General features: G+C 37.0%; 1 protein-coding gene across 1 annotated transcript in view; it reads left to right on the top strand.

Moving 5' to 3' along the window:
* The window catches only part of ABCA13 (ATP binding cassette subfamily A member 13), a 282,083-nt gene that overhangs the window by 62,747 nt on the left and 205,335 nt on the right, over positions 1–14,001 (top strand). Inside the window, exons 16-20 of the mRNA XM_045007417.1 lie at positions 889–1,003; positions 3,022–7,785; positions 9,406–11,211; positions 11,675–11,781; positions 13,754–13,872. Coding sequence (XP_044863352.1) covers positions 889–1,003; positions 3,022–7,785; positions 9,406–11,211; positions 11,675–11,781; positions 13,754–13,872 — 6,911 coding nt within the window. The remainder of the gene's footprint in view (positions 1–888; positions 1,004–3,021; positions 7,786–9,405; positions 11,212–11,674; positions 11,782–13,753; positions 13,873–14,001) is intronic.

Below are 14,001 nucleotides of genomic sequence, written 5' to 3'. Positions count from 1 at the left end.
ATTCACCATCCATGTTTGCACACATTTTGAAAGACACTGTTTACTCAGCCCATTGACACATTTTCAAAATAGTTCTTAACTGAACTGCAAAGCTCTAACAAAAACAGAGTTTAGAAATAAGCACTGAATATCCTGCCGCTAAACAGGCTGTTGAGAGAATTTGACCCCAAAATAAGTATTAAATTATTGGATTTTAAAAAAAAATCCTTCTTATGATATGACCTGGCATGACCTGAGCGTATCCCACAAAGCAAGATAATTCATTGCATGGAATTCAGAGTTGTGGAAGCTGTGATGCACTACAGGATAACCAGGGTGTGCTTGTGAATTTCATGATGGTATTTTTTTTTAAGTGCTAGGAAATGAAAGGTTACTGCTGTGCTGAATTCCTTTCCCCTGGCTGGTGGGAGACATTCAGGACATAGTTCTATAATAAAAATCAATCTTCATTTTACAGGAGCTTTGCACTTGGTATTTAATTCAAAATATATCTTCATTTCTTTCTGTGATGGCTGTCAGTGGTATGTTTTATGTAGGACTGATATTTACTGACTCTCTATAGCAGTCCTTAAAACCATTCAAGATTGCTTGGTATCAAAATGCCCTTATTAAAAGTGAAATATCTTTTCTTCTTTAAAGACTGTAATTTCTGGATTTCTGTAGGAGTATCACAGAATGTAGCTGTCTGTAATCCTCGTCTCTTCTGATGCAGCTGCTGAACTCAGTGAGAATCTCTTCAATGACTTCAGTGGGATTTGGATAGGGCCCCTATTGAACAGAGTTCACTTTGCTTCTCTCTGCTCCATGACAGCCTGCATCTAGTCGTATATTGCCAAGACAATGCATGATGCATCTCATTTTAAATTATAAAATGTATTTTCTCTGCAGATGATACTGAAGCATCTCTCTGTTCTGGACAAAAGCTCAATCTGAAGGCCATCGCTAATAGTTACATAGCATTTCTGCAAAACTTAACAAATTCCCCATTCATTTCATGGTCCAGGTAAGTTAAACTAATTCAATTTCAATGCTTCCCTCAACTGTTTTCCAGAACAGTATGATGGGTTGTTTTTTCTGTATTTTAGATATTTTATAATGTTAAATTAGATTATTTTTCTCATCTTAAGGAGATGGTTAACATTTCTCCATGTGACCAATAAGAAATACTACCCTATGTAGGATCACAGAAGGTTATATCTTTGTGGCCCTTTTTCAAAAGCTTTAATAGAACGGCTCTCTGCAGCCTGCGTATTACCACAGGTAACCCGTGTAACAGGCTCTTGGAAGACTCTAATGAACTATTATATTGGAGTCTCTCCACCCCTGCTCCCCCACCCACTAAGTTACTTGCATTATTGTCAGGGCTATAATGTCTACTTGAACAATACAGTAGTATTCATTTAATCAACACTGTTACATAGCATTTCCACCAGGGAGCAGGTTCAGGGCAGCCAGTGCATTTCTGTGATTCTAAATACATTAATGGCACACTTAATTGTGAAAAGTAAATTTTAAATGACTTGCCTGATGGTGTCTGTAAACCTAGTCACAGTAATTAAGGGGTGTAGATAAGCATTAGCTAAATTATGTTCCATACTCTGTGAACCTAGTTTCACATTATGGAGTTTTCTTGCTCTGTATGGCTGCTAAATGTTGACTTATTTCTTCACCTGTGAAATAGAAAGAATTAGCATAAGTGCAAACGAGGATGAGCACTCAGTAGTATGTAAATTCTAGAATTTAAGGCTGCTTCCACAACTGAACCACATTGCTCATCCCATGGCCTGTGTTGTACACTTGGTGGTTAAGGAGGACTCCCTAATGATTTGAACGAGGAGTTTGCTTAAAAGTGATGATAAATGGTCTGTTTTGTTATATGCATAGCAATAGGGCTGAATTCTGCTCCCATTGAAGACAATGAGAGAGTTTTGCCATTGAATTCATTGGGCGCACAATCAGGTCACATAATCACCCGCACAGGAACAAATGCACTTGTCCAGCTGGATAAAAATATCAGTAAAGCAAGGTGAGAAATGGGGATTGTGGCAGCAAGACAGTACCTAGAAACTGGTGCCTGGTGTGGTGTAGCTACTCTGTTGGTATGGAAACCATATAATTTCTATTGACTGTTCATGGAATTTATAAGTTTCCTGAGTTGGAGCTCCATGTCTTGATGCCCTCTGATCCCCACATTCCTTGATTGTTGAGTCCAAACCTTAGCTCTTTTTAACCAACCTTGTAAGAATAACTGTTTATATATATATATATATATATATATATATATATATATATATATTATATATATATATATATATATATATATATATATATAAAAGTTTTGAGAAATATATATATTTCTCAAAACTTATTTTAATTGAAAAATAACTTTGACAAAATGGATATTTTCCAAGATTTTGTTGAAAAACCTAAAACCAAACATTTATTGGCTTTCAATTGTTGGGGAGATGGGGGGGGGGGAGATTTTTGGCTTTTTGTTTTTTGGCAAAAACCTTGAAAACTTTTACTTTCTCCAAAAAGTGTGGAAAATAAAACACATTTTTCTACCTTTTGTACTTGTAAGGTCCTTGATATCAAGCTAATCAGTCTGTAGATCTTCAAGGCTTTGCTGGCTTCATCAGCAGAATATACAAATTCCTTGAACTGCAGATGTTTGGCTCTGCCAACTTTGCCAGTAGAAGTGGATGCTCTTAACACAGCCACCTAGCCTCAACTGTGTTTAAAGGACTTATATGTTGTGACTTTCTAATCACTGGTTTTTTCATGCTTTTTAAAATAGCATGTGATTGTGAGTTAATGTATTACAATTCTGGTGCTTTTAATTGTTTCACTATTGCACAAAATGTGCTTTGTCTATATGAAATACACTTTACAAATACAATTTTAAGATGTAAATATAGCTATGTTCTAGTAACTGTATGACAAACCATTACATTAAACTGGTTTGTGATGTAACTTTCAAATAGGTGACTAATTTGAAAAAAATGTCAATTGATGTTACAGGATCTTGACATCTGTCAAAGAGCTTTTGAAGAGGGAAAAGAACATACAGGTTCTTGAGGAGTCGGAGTCGGTCTTCATTCTACAACTTGCAGAATTCATACAAGAAATGTTGATGCCTGGTTCTTCAGCCTCTTCAAGCCTCCAAGACTTACAGTCCCTAACAGAAATAGCCTTGAATAATTCAATTATGTGGCTTAACAGTTCTACCGATATGAAGGCAGATGCTACAAATGTTCATATATTTTCTGAACTCAGTAATGAACAACTAGAGAATTATCAACTTCTTGTAAGGCTCTGGCAGAGTGAGCAGCTGGAAGTATTTTGGCAAATAGTAAAAAAGGTCTTGGATCAATGTGACCATAGAAGTCCAGTGGAAGCAATAGAGATGCTGCAAATGTTCTTATCTAAAATTGTAATATCTTCCCTTCAAGAAAATCAAAAAGTCCTTAATAAAAGTTTGCATTTTTTCCAGAAAATTCTTACAGAATGGCCTGAATTGAGTTTTCTTGACATAGATTATATAAACAACTTCAGTGAAAAATTCATAAGGAATCTCTATAAGGTTGGAGTGTTGACTCAAGAACATTTCACTGCCGCTCTCAGCACCATTCATGCTATGAGAAATGTCTCTTCTGTTCTAGTCTCAAATACAACTTCTCTATCCAAAGTACAAGACGTAGGGAAAATTGTGTCTGATTTCTACCAAAGCATCCCAGAGATAGGGGACAGTAATGCAGCCTCACTTATTCAAATGCTTTTCTTTGTCTACCAAAACATTGATCAGTTAAGTATCCAGAGCAACAATTCTGTGCTAACATTCTTCCAGAAGATCTCAGAAGACATTTCATCTACTCCAGTTCAACATGATTTCCAAAACATGAGTGAGGTTTTTGACTTTCTGTCTGAAGCTATACATCTCCTCCAAGGTCTCACCCAGAAACCTCTCTGTGAAAAGTTAGCAACAGTTTACAACTACGTAGAGCTCCAGGCCCAGTCCCTAGCACAGAAAGGGAAACAAGAGATAGAAGTGGTATACAGTACTCTGGGGAGCCTTAAAACTATATTTACAGACACAGAGCTTCATACAGCTGCCTTTCAGTATTTGAAACAACTTTTTGACATCTCATCAGAAAGCTTGTTAAATAATGAATGTGCTGATTGGTATACGCCTAGCATACCTTCTGTGAGACAAACAGGAGATGTTCATAACTCACTTGTACTCTCATTGGTCAGAGTTCTGTCAAATACATCAAACTTCAAAAGTGAGGTAAATGTTCCTTTTGCCATGCATTGCACTGCTACCTGGCTTCAGATGTGGACAGAGATTTTGGAAGAGATGTCTGAAATACTAAGGTTGGATTTAAATTTTTTCAGTTATCTTCGGAATGGCCTGAACCACCTTTCCGAAGGCCTTGAAAATATAACCCATACTGAACTGTGCAATACAACATTTACAGTCAGTCCTGAAACTACATCAGCAATACATCTACTGAAAATAATAACAGAAGGTTATCACTTAAATGAATGGAAAGACTTTGAGACTCTAAGTGGCCTCATAAGTAAACTTAGCAACATAATTGATGTTATCAGCTCAACTAAAAGAGAGAGTTTAGAGGAAGCTTTTCAAACAGTGGAAAATGCGACTGTCAAATTGCAGAAATCTCTATTGAAGCTTAACGTTAGCAGGGAGTTTTTGGATTCTTGGTTTGATATTTTCTTTCCATTGAGTTCTAAATTGGAATATAGAGATTCACATGTAGATTTCATTGGGCATTCACTTTCAGATATTCTAACACTTTCTTTGGAAGAATTTGGAACTGTTCTCACTGACCTGAGAGAGACTGCTGGATTCCTTAAAAATATATCCCAAGATCAAGATCTATTGTCTTGTGTGATGATTTTCCAGAATGTTACCAAGTTAGTTTTGGAAGATATTTTGAAAGAGAAAAATGTTTCACAGATAAGTGTTCTGTCTCATCTTAATCCTCTTCTAACCTCGGATAATATAGTCAGTGTACTAGAGGGCTGTAATAGATGGATGCATATTATCAGTAGCCTCAGTGAGAAATACATCACTTATTCCCACCTTGAAAATGCAAAACATGTTTTATTTTTGTTGACATCTCTGGCAAGCATTAATGAGACTGATACAAGCTTAAAGAATACCCTGGATATTGTTAACATGACTTTTAACCTCATAGAACCTCCATGCTTACTAAATGGCTCTGATGCACGTTGTGCAGATGTTTATTTCAGCATTCTAGCAAAAATTTTAAAAGTTCTTCCTATGTTTTCTGAAGAAGATGATGGACAGACACATGACTTTATCTTTACTCTATTGAATGTGTCAAAGGGCCAAATTCAGTCAATTTTCAAAGACTTAATGAGATTCTCACCATATACATCTGACTCAGAACAGATGTATTTCATTAAATTAATCACTGGAGCCATCAAGAATTCAAGGGAAGTCTTTAATTTGCCTCAGAGTCTCCAGCCTCCTTCAGTAGCACTTCTGAGAGGAATTCAAATTTTTCTGAAGAATATAACTTCTGAAACCCTACAAAACAGCTCATCTCTTCTGGACACTGTAAATCTCCTAAATGCATTTGAAGCTCTTCCACAAGACACAATTATGAGCTTCCTAAAGAAGTCCTTTCAACATCTGATTAGCCACTTTATGTCAAACTTGCCTCATAATATGCAAAGTTTGCAAAACATAACTCTGCATACATGGATGAAAGCAGCAGACCTCAATGTGGAACTAGTAAGGAAGGCACTAAACATCTTAAAGTCTCATAACCTTACCAATTTTCCTATACAATCAGGTGATAAAGGATTTCCAAAGCATATGGCAACTTTTGTGAGAAACATTGAGAATACAAATCTAGAATTCTTAATAGATCAACTCAAACAAGTCAGTAAAAGCCTGCATCATTTCTTTAAAAATATCAAAAATGTGTACATTGAGAATTCTGTTCTGGACAAGTTGACAGGCTGGGTAGATTCCTTTGAGAACAATTCATATTCTTGGAACTTGACCAACTTATGGCAAATCACTCACTTATTTAACGAGACTGAGCTTGATGATATATTACAGATGCTTTACATTCTTCCTGATGGTGTTAGTCTTATACAGCGATTGGCTCACAAAAACATCACTGATGCCCTAATTGAAGTGTACACTTTCACATTAACTCAGGAAGCAAACATGTCAATACGTATGAAGGAAGATTTATCCAATAACGTAGATAGCCTTCTAGACTTACTGGAGGTAGTAACTGATATGCCTGAGGAATCTGCAAGGGCTTTGAGTTGTCTGACTGCAGTTATCTGCTGGAACCTCACAACGGCAACATCTCAGAATGACTCCGATTTAAGGACTTGTAACTTAAATGCACACACAAATTTTTCATCTATTTACAACACGATTGCTGACATACTTGAGCAGTTCAAGCTGACAACTCCAGGGGGACATGACCTATGTTCTAATGAAGATTATCTGAGGGAGATCACTTACAAAGTGACTTGCTTCTTTCATCAGTTCAAAGAGTGGAACTCCATTCTTCTGAAGCTTTCTGAGATCCACAACATAAATAGTTTGGCTCTTAAACAGCTATTGGGGTTTTGGAATAAGCTATCAGTATATGTTATGGCTTTTGGAAATAGTAGTACCATCTCAGTCTATTGCTCTTCCACACCAAAGAGACAAGCTGCTTTACAGCTCATAGAAGCACTAAACAACATGACATCAACAGAAATGGCAATGGCCAAAGCTATTTTTGAACAGTTAGCAGATCTGTATCATGCCCTAAAATTGGATAGAAGCACAGGAATGTCTGTTCCAAAGACTCTTCTTACTCATTTAAAAAATATGACCAATGAAGTTTCTGGAGTGCTAGATAATGAAAATGTCCTATCTTTTCTTTCTGCAGCCCAGCCTTTGCTGACACTGTCTCCTGTTGGAAACCAAACTTACATGGTGCTTATGGCATTATCAGCTTTGAGTAGAAATAGTAGTTTGATTAGTAACTTTGAGGCCCTTTGGCTTGATACAGAGAGAGGCATACAAGATTTATTAGTCAATTTTAGTGTTCCGAACTTACTTTCTGTGATAGACAAAGAAGTTCAATTACTAAGTGCTGCAGCCAGAAAAAATTCTTCATTGGCACTTGCTAGTTTATTAAAACAGTTTAATTCATCATCTCTAGAAACTCTACTAAGAAGCTTTGAGGACTTTCAAGAAGTTGCAAGAGACTGGCTACTCGAGTACACTAATAAAAATGTCTCTAGAATAATAAATGCACTAGCTGTACTTATGGCCAATGAAAAGTCATCTGATGACATAGTTCTGATTATCAAAGGTATCACTGAATTTTTGGAGCTCTTCACAAATGGCTCTAAAGAAGATCAAATTGATATATCATTTGTTACTGATCTCCTTAGTGGGGAAAAGCTGAATAACATTCATGTTGCTCACATGATTTTACATAACAGTCTGCTTAACACGATCTCTGACCTCACTACTAAAGAAGAGGTACTGGACTTAAATGATACAGACCTTCAGCTAATGAATTTCATTGATTTGTTTTTTGATGATGCACAATATGAAAATTATGGAAAAGAGATTGCCTCATTCCAGAGCAGGACAATGGAGATGATAAAAGAGTTTTTACAGATACTCTTTTCAACTTCTGGAGGACCTTATAGCAACAAAATGTTTGTCTTATTAAAAAACTTACATAAGGATATAATTGCAGAAATGAGGTGAGTGTGTGTATGTCTATTAACCTTGTGTCCAAATACATTAGAGACAGGGCTACTGTATATTAGTAACATTTTGGTTATACATTGTATTGTAATTCTACTTTAGAACTGAACCTGTGAGTAAACCCGCATCTGGGACCAAAACGATATCTAACAGATCAGGGCTATTATTTTATTTATCTAAATTTCTGCAACAGTTTTGGATTTTAGGATACACAATTTGGAAAGAACGATAGTGCAAAACATTTCAAGGCACTGTTTTGCATCTTGTAAAAATAGTATTGCTCTGAAAAAAGGGACTGATTTTTAAATGGTATGAGGTTGCTGCATCAAATAATATGGAAATATTTGAAACTAAACTCCATTGCCTTTGAAGTGCCCAAACATAGAACATGCCCCTTAAATTCTCAACTGAAATGGTTTCAATTTAAAATTCAAATTGAGTATAAAAAATTAACTGTTCCTATACCCATGCAAGGAGCCTTGAGTTGCGAACTTTCATGGAATTTTGTGCAGAATAATTGAATCACTGAAGTTTTGAGGATTATTTTTGTACAAATTAAACTAATCCCAAAACTGATATCAATGCACTATTAAAACTGGAAAATGGAGCACATGGGTAATAAAAGTGAAGGCAACACTTAAATCCATTTCCCATCCTCTGTATTTCATTATGTACACTGTAACATCTAAAACTGAGTAATATAGTAAAGCATGAATTCACCAAAACATAAAAAGGAACAGAAAATTCCATGTATTCAGTATATCCAAATTAATGTAGAAAAGTTAAACTTTGAATTTCTTGTGTTTGATTTCTCAACCAAACAACTAAAAAATACAACGTGCTTTTGGATTTTTTCCAACTTTAAATGCTTGTATCTTAAAAGTTATTGCACCACTTTTTCCTCAAGTTTGAATTGCTTTTTTCTTCAGTGAATAATCATCCAAATTTATAGTTTCTGGCATCAATAATTCAAGTTGTGATTAAAAATTGAATTTGAAAATGTGGAAAGCGTTTCTCCCCCCAACCCTCTTGCATAACACAGAATGTTAAATGGATTCTGCTCTAATATCATAATAGAAGTAAAATACAATGGCCTAAATAATAATTCCTCCAGTTTTATGCAGATGTAACTCTGACTTTAGTTTGTCAGGGTAATCTGTCTGTTGACTGAAATGAAGTTACATTAGTGTCAAGATGGAATAAATCAGTTATGAATGAGGTCCACAATATCTAATCAATATCATAAAGTGGCTAGACAATTTTGGGTAATAGTTTATTAATAGTACTTCACCGATTTCTTTCCCCAACCCCTAGTCTCCATGTTCTTCTCTTTATTATCCCAACAACCTCTATATTTCCTATGCTAATTTATAACATATTGGGCATAGGGTTTTTCCATTGATGAGATGCCTTTTATGGCATCATCTAAAAGGCCTGATTGGCCAACCAGAATGTCCCTTTGGATGACCAGAATCCACAGCCAGACATTAATCATATTATAGCTTACTGGTAATCTCTCTCTTTTGTGGTAATATCTCATTTTGCTACATTTTCCTAACATAGTTTTACAGTAACAATAATTTGCATCATCGTAATCAACAATATTTCTGTTGCAGCATATTCGCCAAAGATGATATTGGAATTCTACTAAACTTGGATCAGTCTGTTAATCTAAAGGAAGAAGCTGATGGGTTGAAAGAAAATATGTATGACTTAATTAAGGATGCAGCCATATCCGAAAATGGGACACTTCATTTTGACAATGCAAAAGGATTGAAGTTTTTGAAGGATTTGTTTAATGTGCTGTTTAAAGATTTTTCTGTAAAAAATGGCAGCAGAAGTAACTATGAACTGTTTACTTTTGTGAATCATGTGTTATTTAATACAAGTAATTCTGGGGATCTTGCCCAGCTGATTAGAGATCTTTCTAGAACTCTAGAACTTATGAGGAAAACTTCTGCAGAAATGGGATACCTCATGAATTTTTTTAACAACCATTTCAAGGATTTCCTAGTTAGCTATCCTACTTTTCGAGAAATGCTACCTGCTAATTTAACAGAACTGTTGGCCTCTGTGGATAAGGTGTTTCCTTTGAAAAATAGGCAGATAATAGAAACTACAGAGACATTACTTGATCTCATCTTGTGGAGCAGTGGAGCTAACTATACTCGCAGCCCATTTCCAGAGCTTGCTGTTGATTTGTGCTCGTTGTGGGAAAGGAATGAATTTGTAAAGCTAGCAAAAATAGTAGAAGCCATTGTTAAGTTTTTTACTTTGTCCAAGAAAGCTTCAGAAAAGGTAGCTAACGTTTTGGAACCATCTATCAACTCAAATGCTACGGAAAATTTAGACTGCATTGAGATGGTCTATTCAGACCTCCAAAGAGCTGTTCATGATGCAATAGAAAACTTAACTGAAACGGAGACTGCAGAGGTTCTGCATTCAAACCACCATCAAGTGGCAGATTTGGGGAAAGAATTTCTTGATTTGACCTACTTGTCTATTCGAGATAAGCTTTCCAGATCATGTGGCTCTGGAACGGCAAACATATCAACCAGACTGGTCACAAATCTGAGCAAACTCAATGATTTAAATGATATTGCAGGTGAAATCGCTAAGTTTTTAGCAAATGTGCAGAATTACTCTGCAGAATTGGAAAGACTTACTGCAATTGTTACCAGTGCAAGCATAAACTCATCTGATAATGCTGCGAGTCTAATAGAAGATCTTCTTGATTTTTTTGTACCCATTAATGATTATATTAGCAAAATGCATTTAACTTCTAGACTAAATTTTACTCATGACCCAATAAATGAAGAAAAATGGGAGGGAATTCAGGAAATGATTACTTATTTGTGCAAAGGAAATATTACAGGAATAAAAGCTTCTATCAGAGCTGTAGCTGATCTCTTTCTGGGAGCTTTCTGGAAAGATCACTTAAATGAAAATGACTTAAATTTGCTGCTGACTTATATAGACAACCAAGATGACTTTCTTAAAGTTTTAGAAGTCACTATGGAATCATTCAAGTTAATGAAGAATGTTTCTGAAGGAAGCTTCAACCTGTGGTCACTTTTTGCCAGCCTTATCAACCAAAATATAACCTACCAGCAGAAGGAACAGTCCATCTGGGAAACAATTATTGAGGACTCATTAAATAGAACTAATCCTTGGATAGAGTTACTGCATTTAAATGCTGATCAGCAAGTGAATTCCACAAGAGCCTTACTCCAAACAGTTATGGGGTTCTTTGCTAATGGAACTTCTGGTATAGCTGACATGGCCCAGTTGGAAAACAGCATACTACGGATGATGCATGACTTTGACTTGATTTTCAAACCTTTATCGTCATATGAAAAGTATGCCAGACAGTTGGTTAACTTGGCTGAGTATTGGCGACAAGGCCAACTAAAAGAACAAAGGTAAATATTGAAAGGGTGGTTTATTTTTAAAATCCTTGTCCAGGTCTGATTTTTGTTCAGAGGTGCTGAACACTGCTTGCAGTCAAGTCAAAGGGAGGTGCTCAGCATCTCTGAAAATCAGACTGATTTATATTGAGATTGAATGGTTTTAGAAATGAAAAGAAGGAAAGGGGGTGAGGGGAAACAACCTATAGCAAACACAAGAAAAGTAGTTAGCATTTAAAGACTTTACCTTCAGATATTAGTAAGAATGTTGAGTGCCACTGCCCGTTGGCCTGATTCTGATCTAGTTCACTTTGTTGTATATCAGGAGTGAATCCACTGAAATCATTCTGGTTAGTGTTGTGTAATTGCAATGAGAATCAGGCTTGCTGATGTCTGTAATAGCATGTGCAGTCCTTATTGAAGCCATTCTCTGATTCTGTCATCATAAAAGTGATGGTATCCTATTATTTTTCCTTAGATTCTCTGAGATGTGCCAGGGTTTCCAGAAGCATTTAAGCGCTGCTAATGCCAGACTGCTACAGAAGGTGCAGATTATGGCTTTGAGTGTATTTACAATCCTTTCAGGTTGGTTGCTGTAATAACAACTATTAGCGAGATGGGTTCATTATTCATGTTGTTGCTGTGTTGCTAAGACTGTGCTCAGGGCATTCATGTTTAATAGTGATAGGTTCACTTGGATGGTCTCAAGCCTCAGAATGAAGTTGAGAGGCACCTGACAACAATTTGACTCAGAAGGCCTAGTATAAGCAAATGCCACACAAATGGATGCCTTAAGTTAGGTTCCTAAATCCATATTTAGGCTCCCTGGATTGGGGTGAGGGTGGATTTTCAGAAGCGGTCAGAGTTGACCTAACTCTGCTCCAGCCACCTAATGGAGTAAAACTCTCAGTAATTACAATGAGATCAGAGTTAAGCCAACATTGAGTGGTTTTGAAAATGCCACCCCTAAATAAGTTTGGTTTTCAGATGTACTGAGCACCCAGAAGAGCCCACTGACCTTTGAAAATCAGGTCACTTATTTAGGGCTTACATAGGGGTTTAGGAGTCTAACATTTAGACACCTGTTCGTGTGTCCTGATCTTTGTAGTATTTGGTTACATTATGTCTTCTGAGTCAACTGAAACCACACAGAACTCTATGTAAGACACACAAAAAGTAATCAAACATGCTCATTTTCTGCAGAGTTGCCTAGCTCAAATAGTCATCTAAATTTGCCCTGCTGAATTTGAATGAATCTGAATTTAAAACAACTGCTCTGAAAAGAGACTGGATAGAATTGACCTCCCATTTGTCTCCGATATGTATTCAGCATAAGGTCTGCTGATTTAATGACGGGAATGAATTTTTATTAGTCTTTCTATTTTCCTGTTAACTGGTGGGCCAGTCCAGCTCTGTGAGGCAGCTGGATTTTGTTCTGTTAACCATAGTGCAGTTGTAGGGCCAAATTCTCTCCTCACTGTCACATGTACAAACCTACCGAAGGCAATAGAATGGAGCTGTTTGCTCTGGATATGATGGCTGACCATTTGCGTAAAGATTGCCCCTTCAGGAGATCGGGTAGGGAATGATGGGAGACCTCTTTCATGATTGATCTCTAGGATTATCGCTCTGCTGTAAATCATCCAACATACTGGCCCTTCTCTCCACTTGCAGCTGTGTTGTGGGGCAGTTACTGCTGCCCTGGGGATACAGCATCTTTAAGGTCTCACCATAGGGAAACAGGGTGATGGAGGTCCCAGAGAGCTGCTCAGTTAAAAATATTGTTACTTATTTGTATTATCATTACATCCAGGAGCCCCAATCATGGATCAGGACCTCACTGTGCTAGGTGCTGTACAAAAAGAGAACAAAAAGATGGTCTCTGCACCAAAGAACTTATAGACTAAATGTGCGATAAGAGACACCAAGTGGATACAGACAGATGTGGGGAGTACAAGTAAACATTGAGACAGTATTGGTCAGCATGATGGCAGTGGCCTAACCACACCAGCGGCCTAACCTTTTGTCAAGTTTTTTGTAAGCATCTCAGCAAAGGAGAGTTTTGAGGAGGGATTTGAAGGAGGATAATAAGGTAGCTCTTCACAGATGTTTACAGGGAGCTTCTCTCAAGGCCTTGAAAAAGTGAAGACAAGCATCTTATATTAGATGTGACAGAGCTGGAGGAGTCACTGGAGGGCTTAAGTACACTTAAAACCCCTGACAGGCTCTGCGTCTTGCTGTCATGAAACCATCACTAAGTCCTCCTGCTCTGGTTCTGCATCAGGCCTGATCATCCTCAGGTATTGCTCAGAGTGGTGTAGGACCACCATATAGTTGGTGTAAGGGTAACATGCCCTTTTCTCCCATGTAACCTGTGCGATGACTTTACCTCGAAATAATACTTAGCAGTTGTGCACCGCATAAGAGTTTCCTGCCCTTACTTTTATAACGTCTTTCCTCACTCCTCACCCTTCCCAATGCCATCGGCATTTCTGATAGGGAATCGTGTTTAGGGTGATATTTTTCACTGATTCAGCCTGTGTGTTTTCTCTTACAGACAACCCTACTCTCATCAGCAACCTTCTCTGTGCTTTTACAAGCTGTAAGGATGGCCTAACAAGGCATTTCCTCCTTTCTGCCATTGAAGGAATCAATTTGGTTCATGAGCAGTATCAGGTGTGATGGAGTTCTAATCCTGCCAACATCCTTTTGTCATGCTTTAAATGTCACACTGGAAAATTACTCCATAACTATTTTGCTTCTTTTTTTCCCTACTACCTGAAAAATCAATCACTATGCTTGTGT

The sequence above is a fragment of the Mauremys mutica genome, chromosome 2 (genome assembly GCF_020497125.1).
Source record: "Mauremys mutica isolate MM-2020 ecotype Southern chromosome 2, ASM2049712v1, whole genome shotgun sequence".
In the NCBI taxonomy this organism is placed as follows: domain Eukaryota; kingdom Metazoa; phylum Chordata; order Testudines; family Geoemydidae; genus Mauremys; species Mauremys mutica.
The sequence above is the reverse complement of the archived record's forward strand: the minus strand, read 5'-3'. Positions and strand labels throughout refer to the sequence as shown.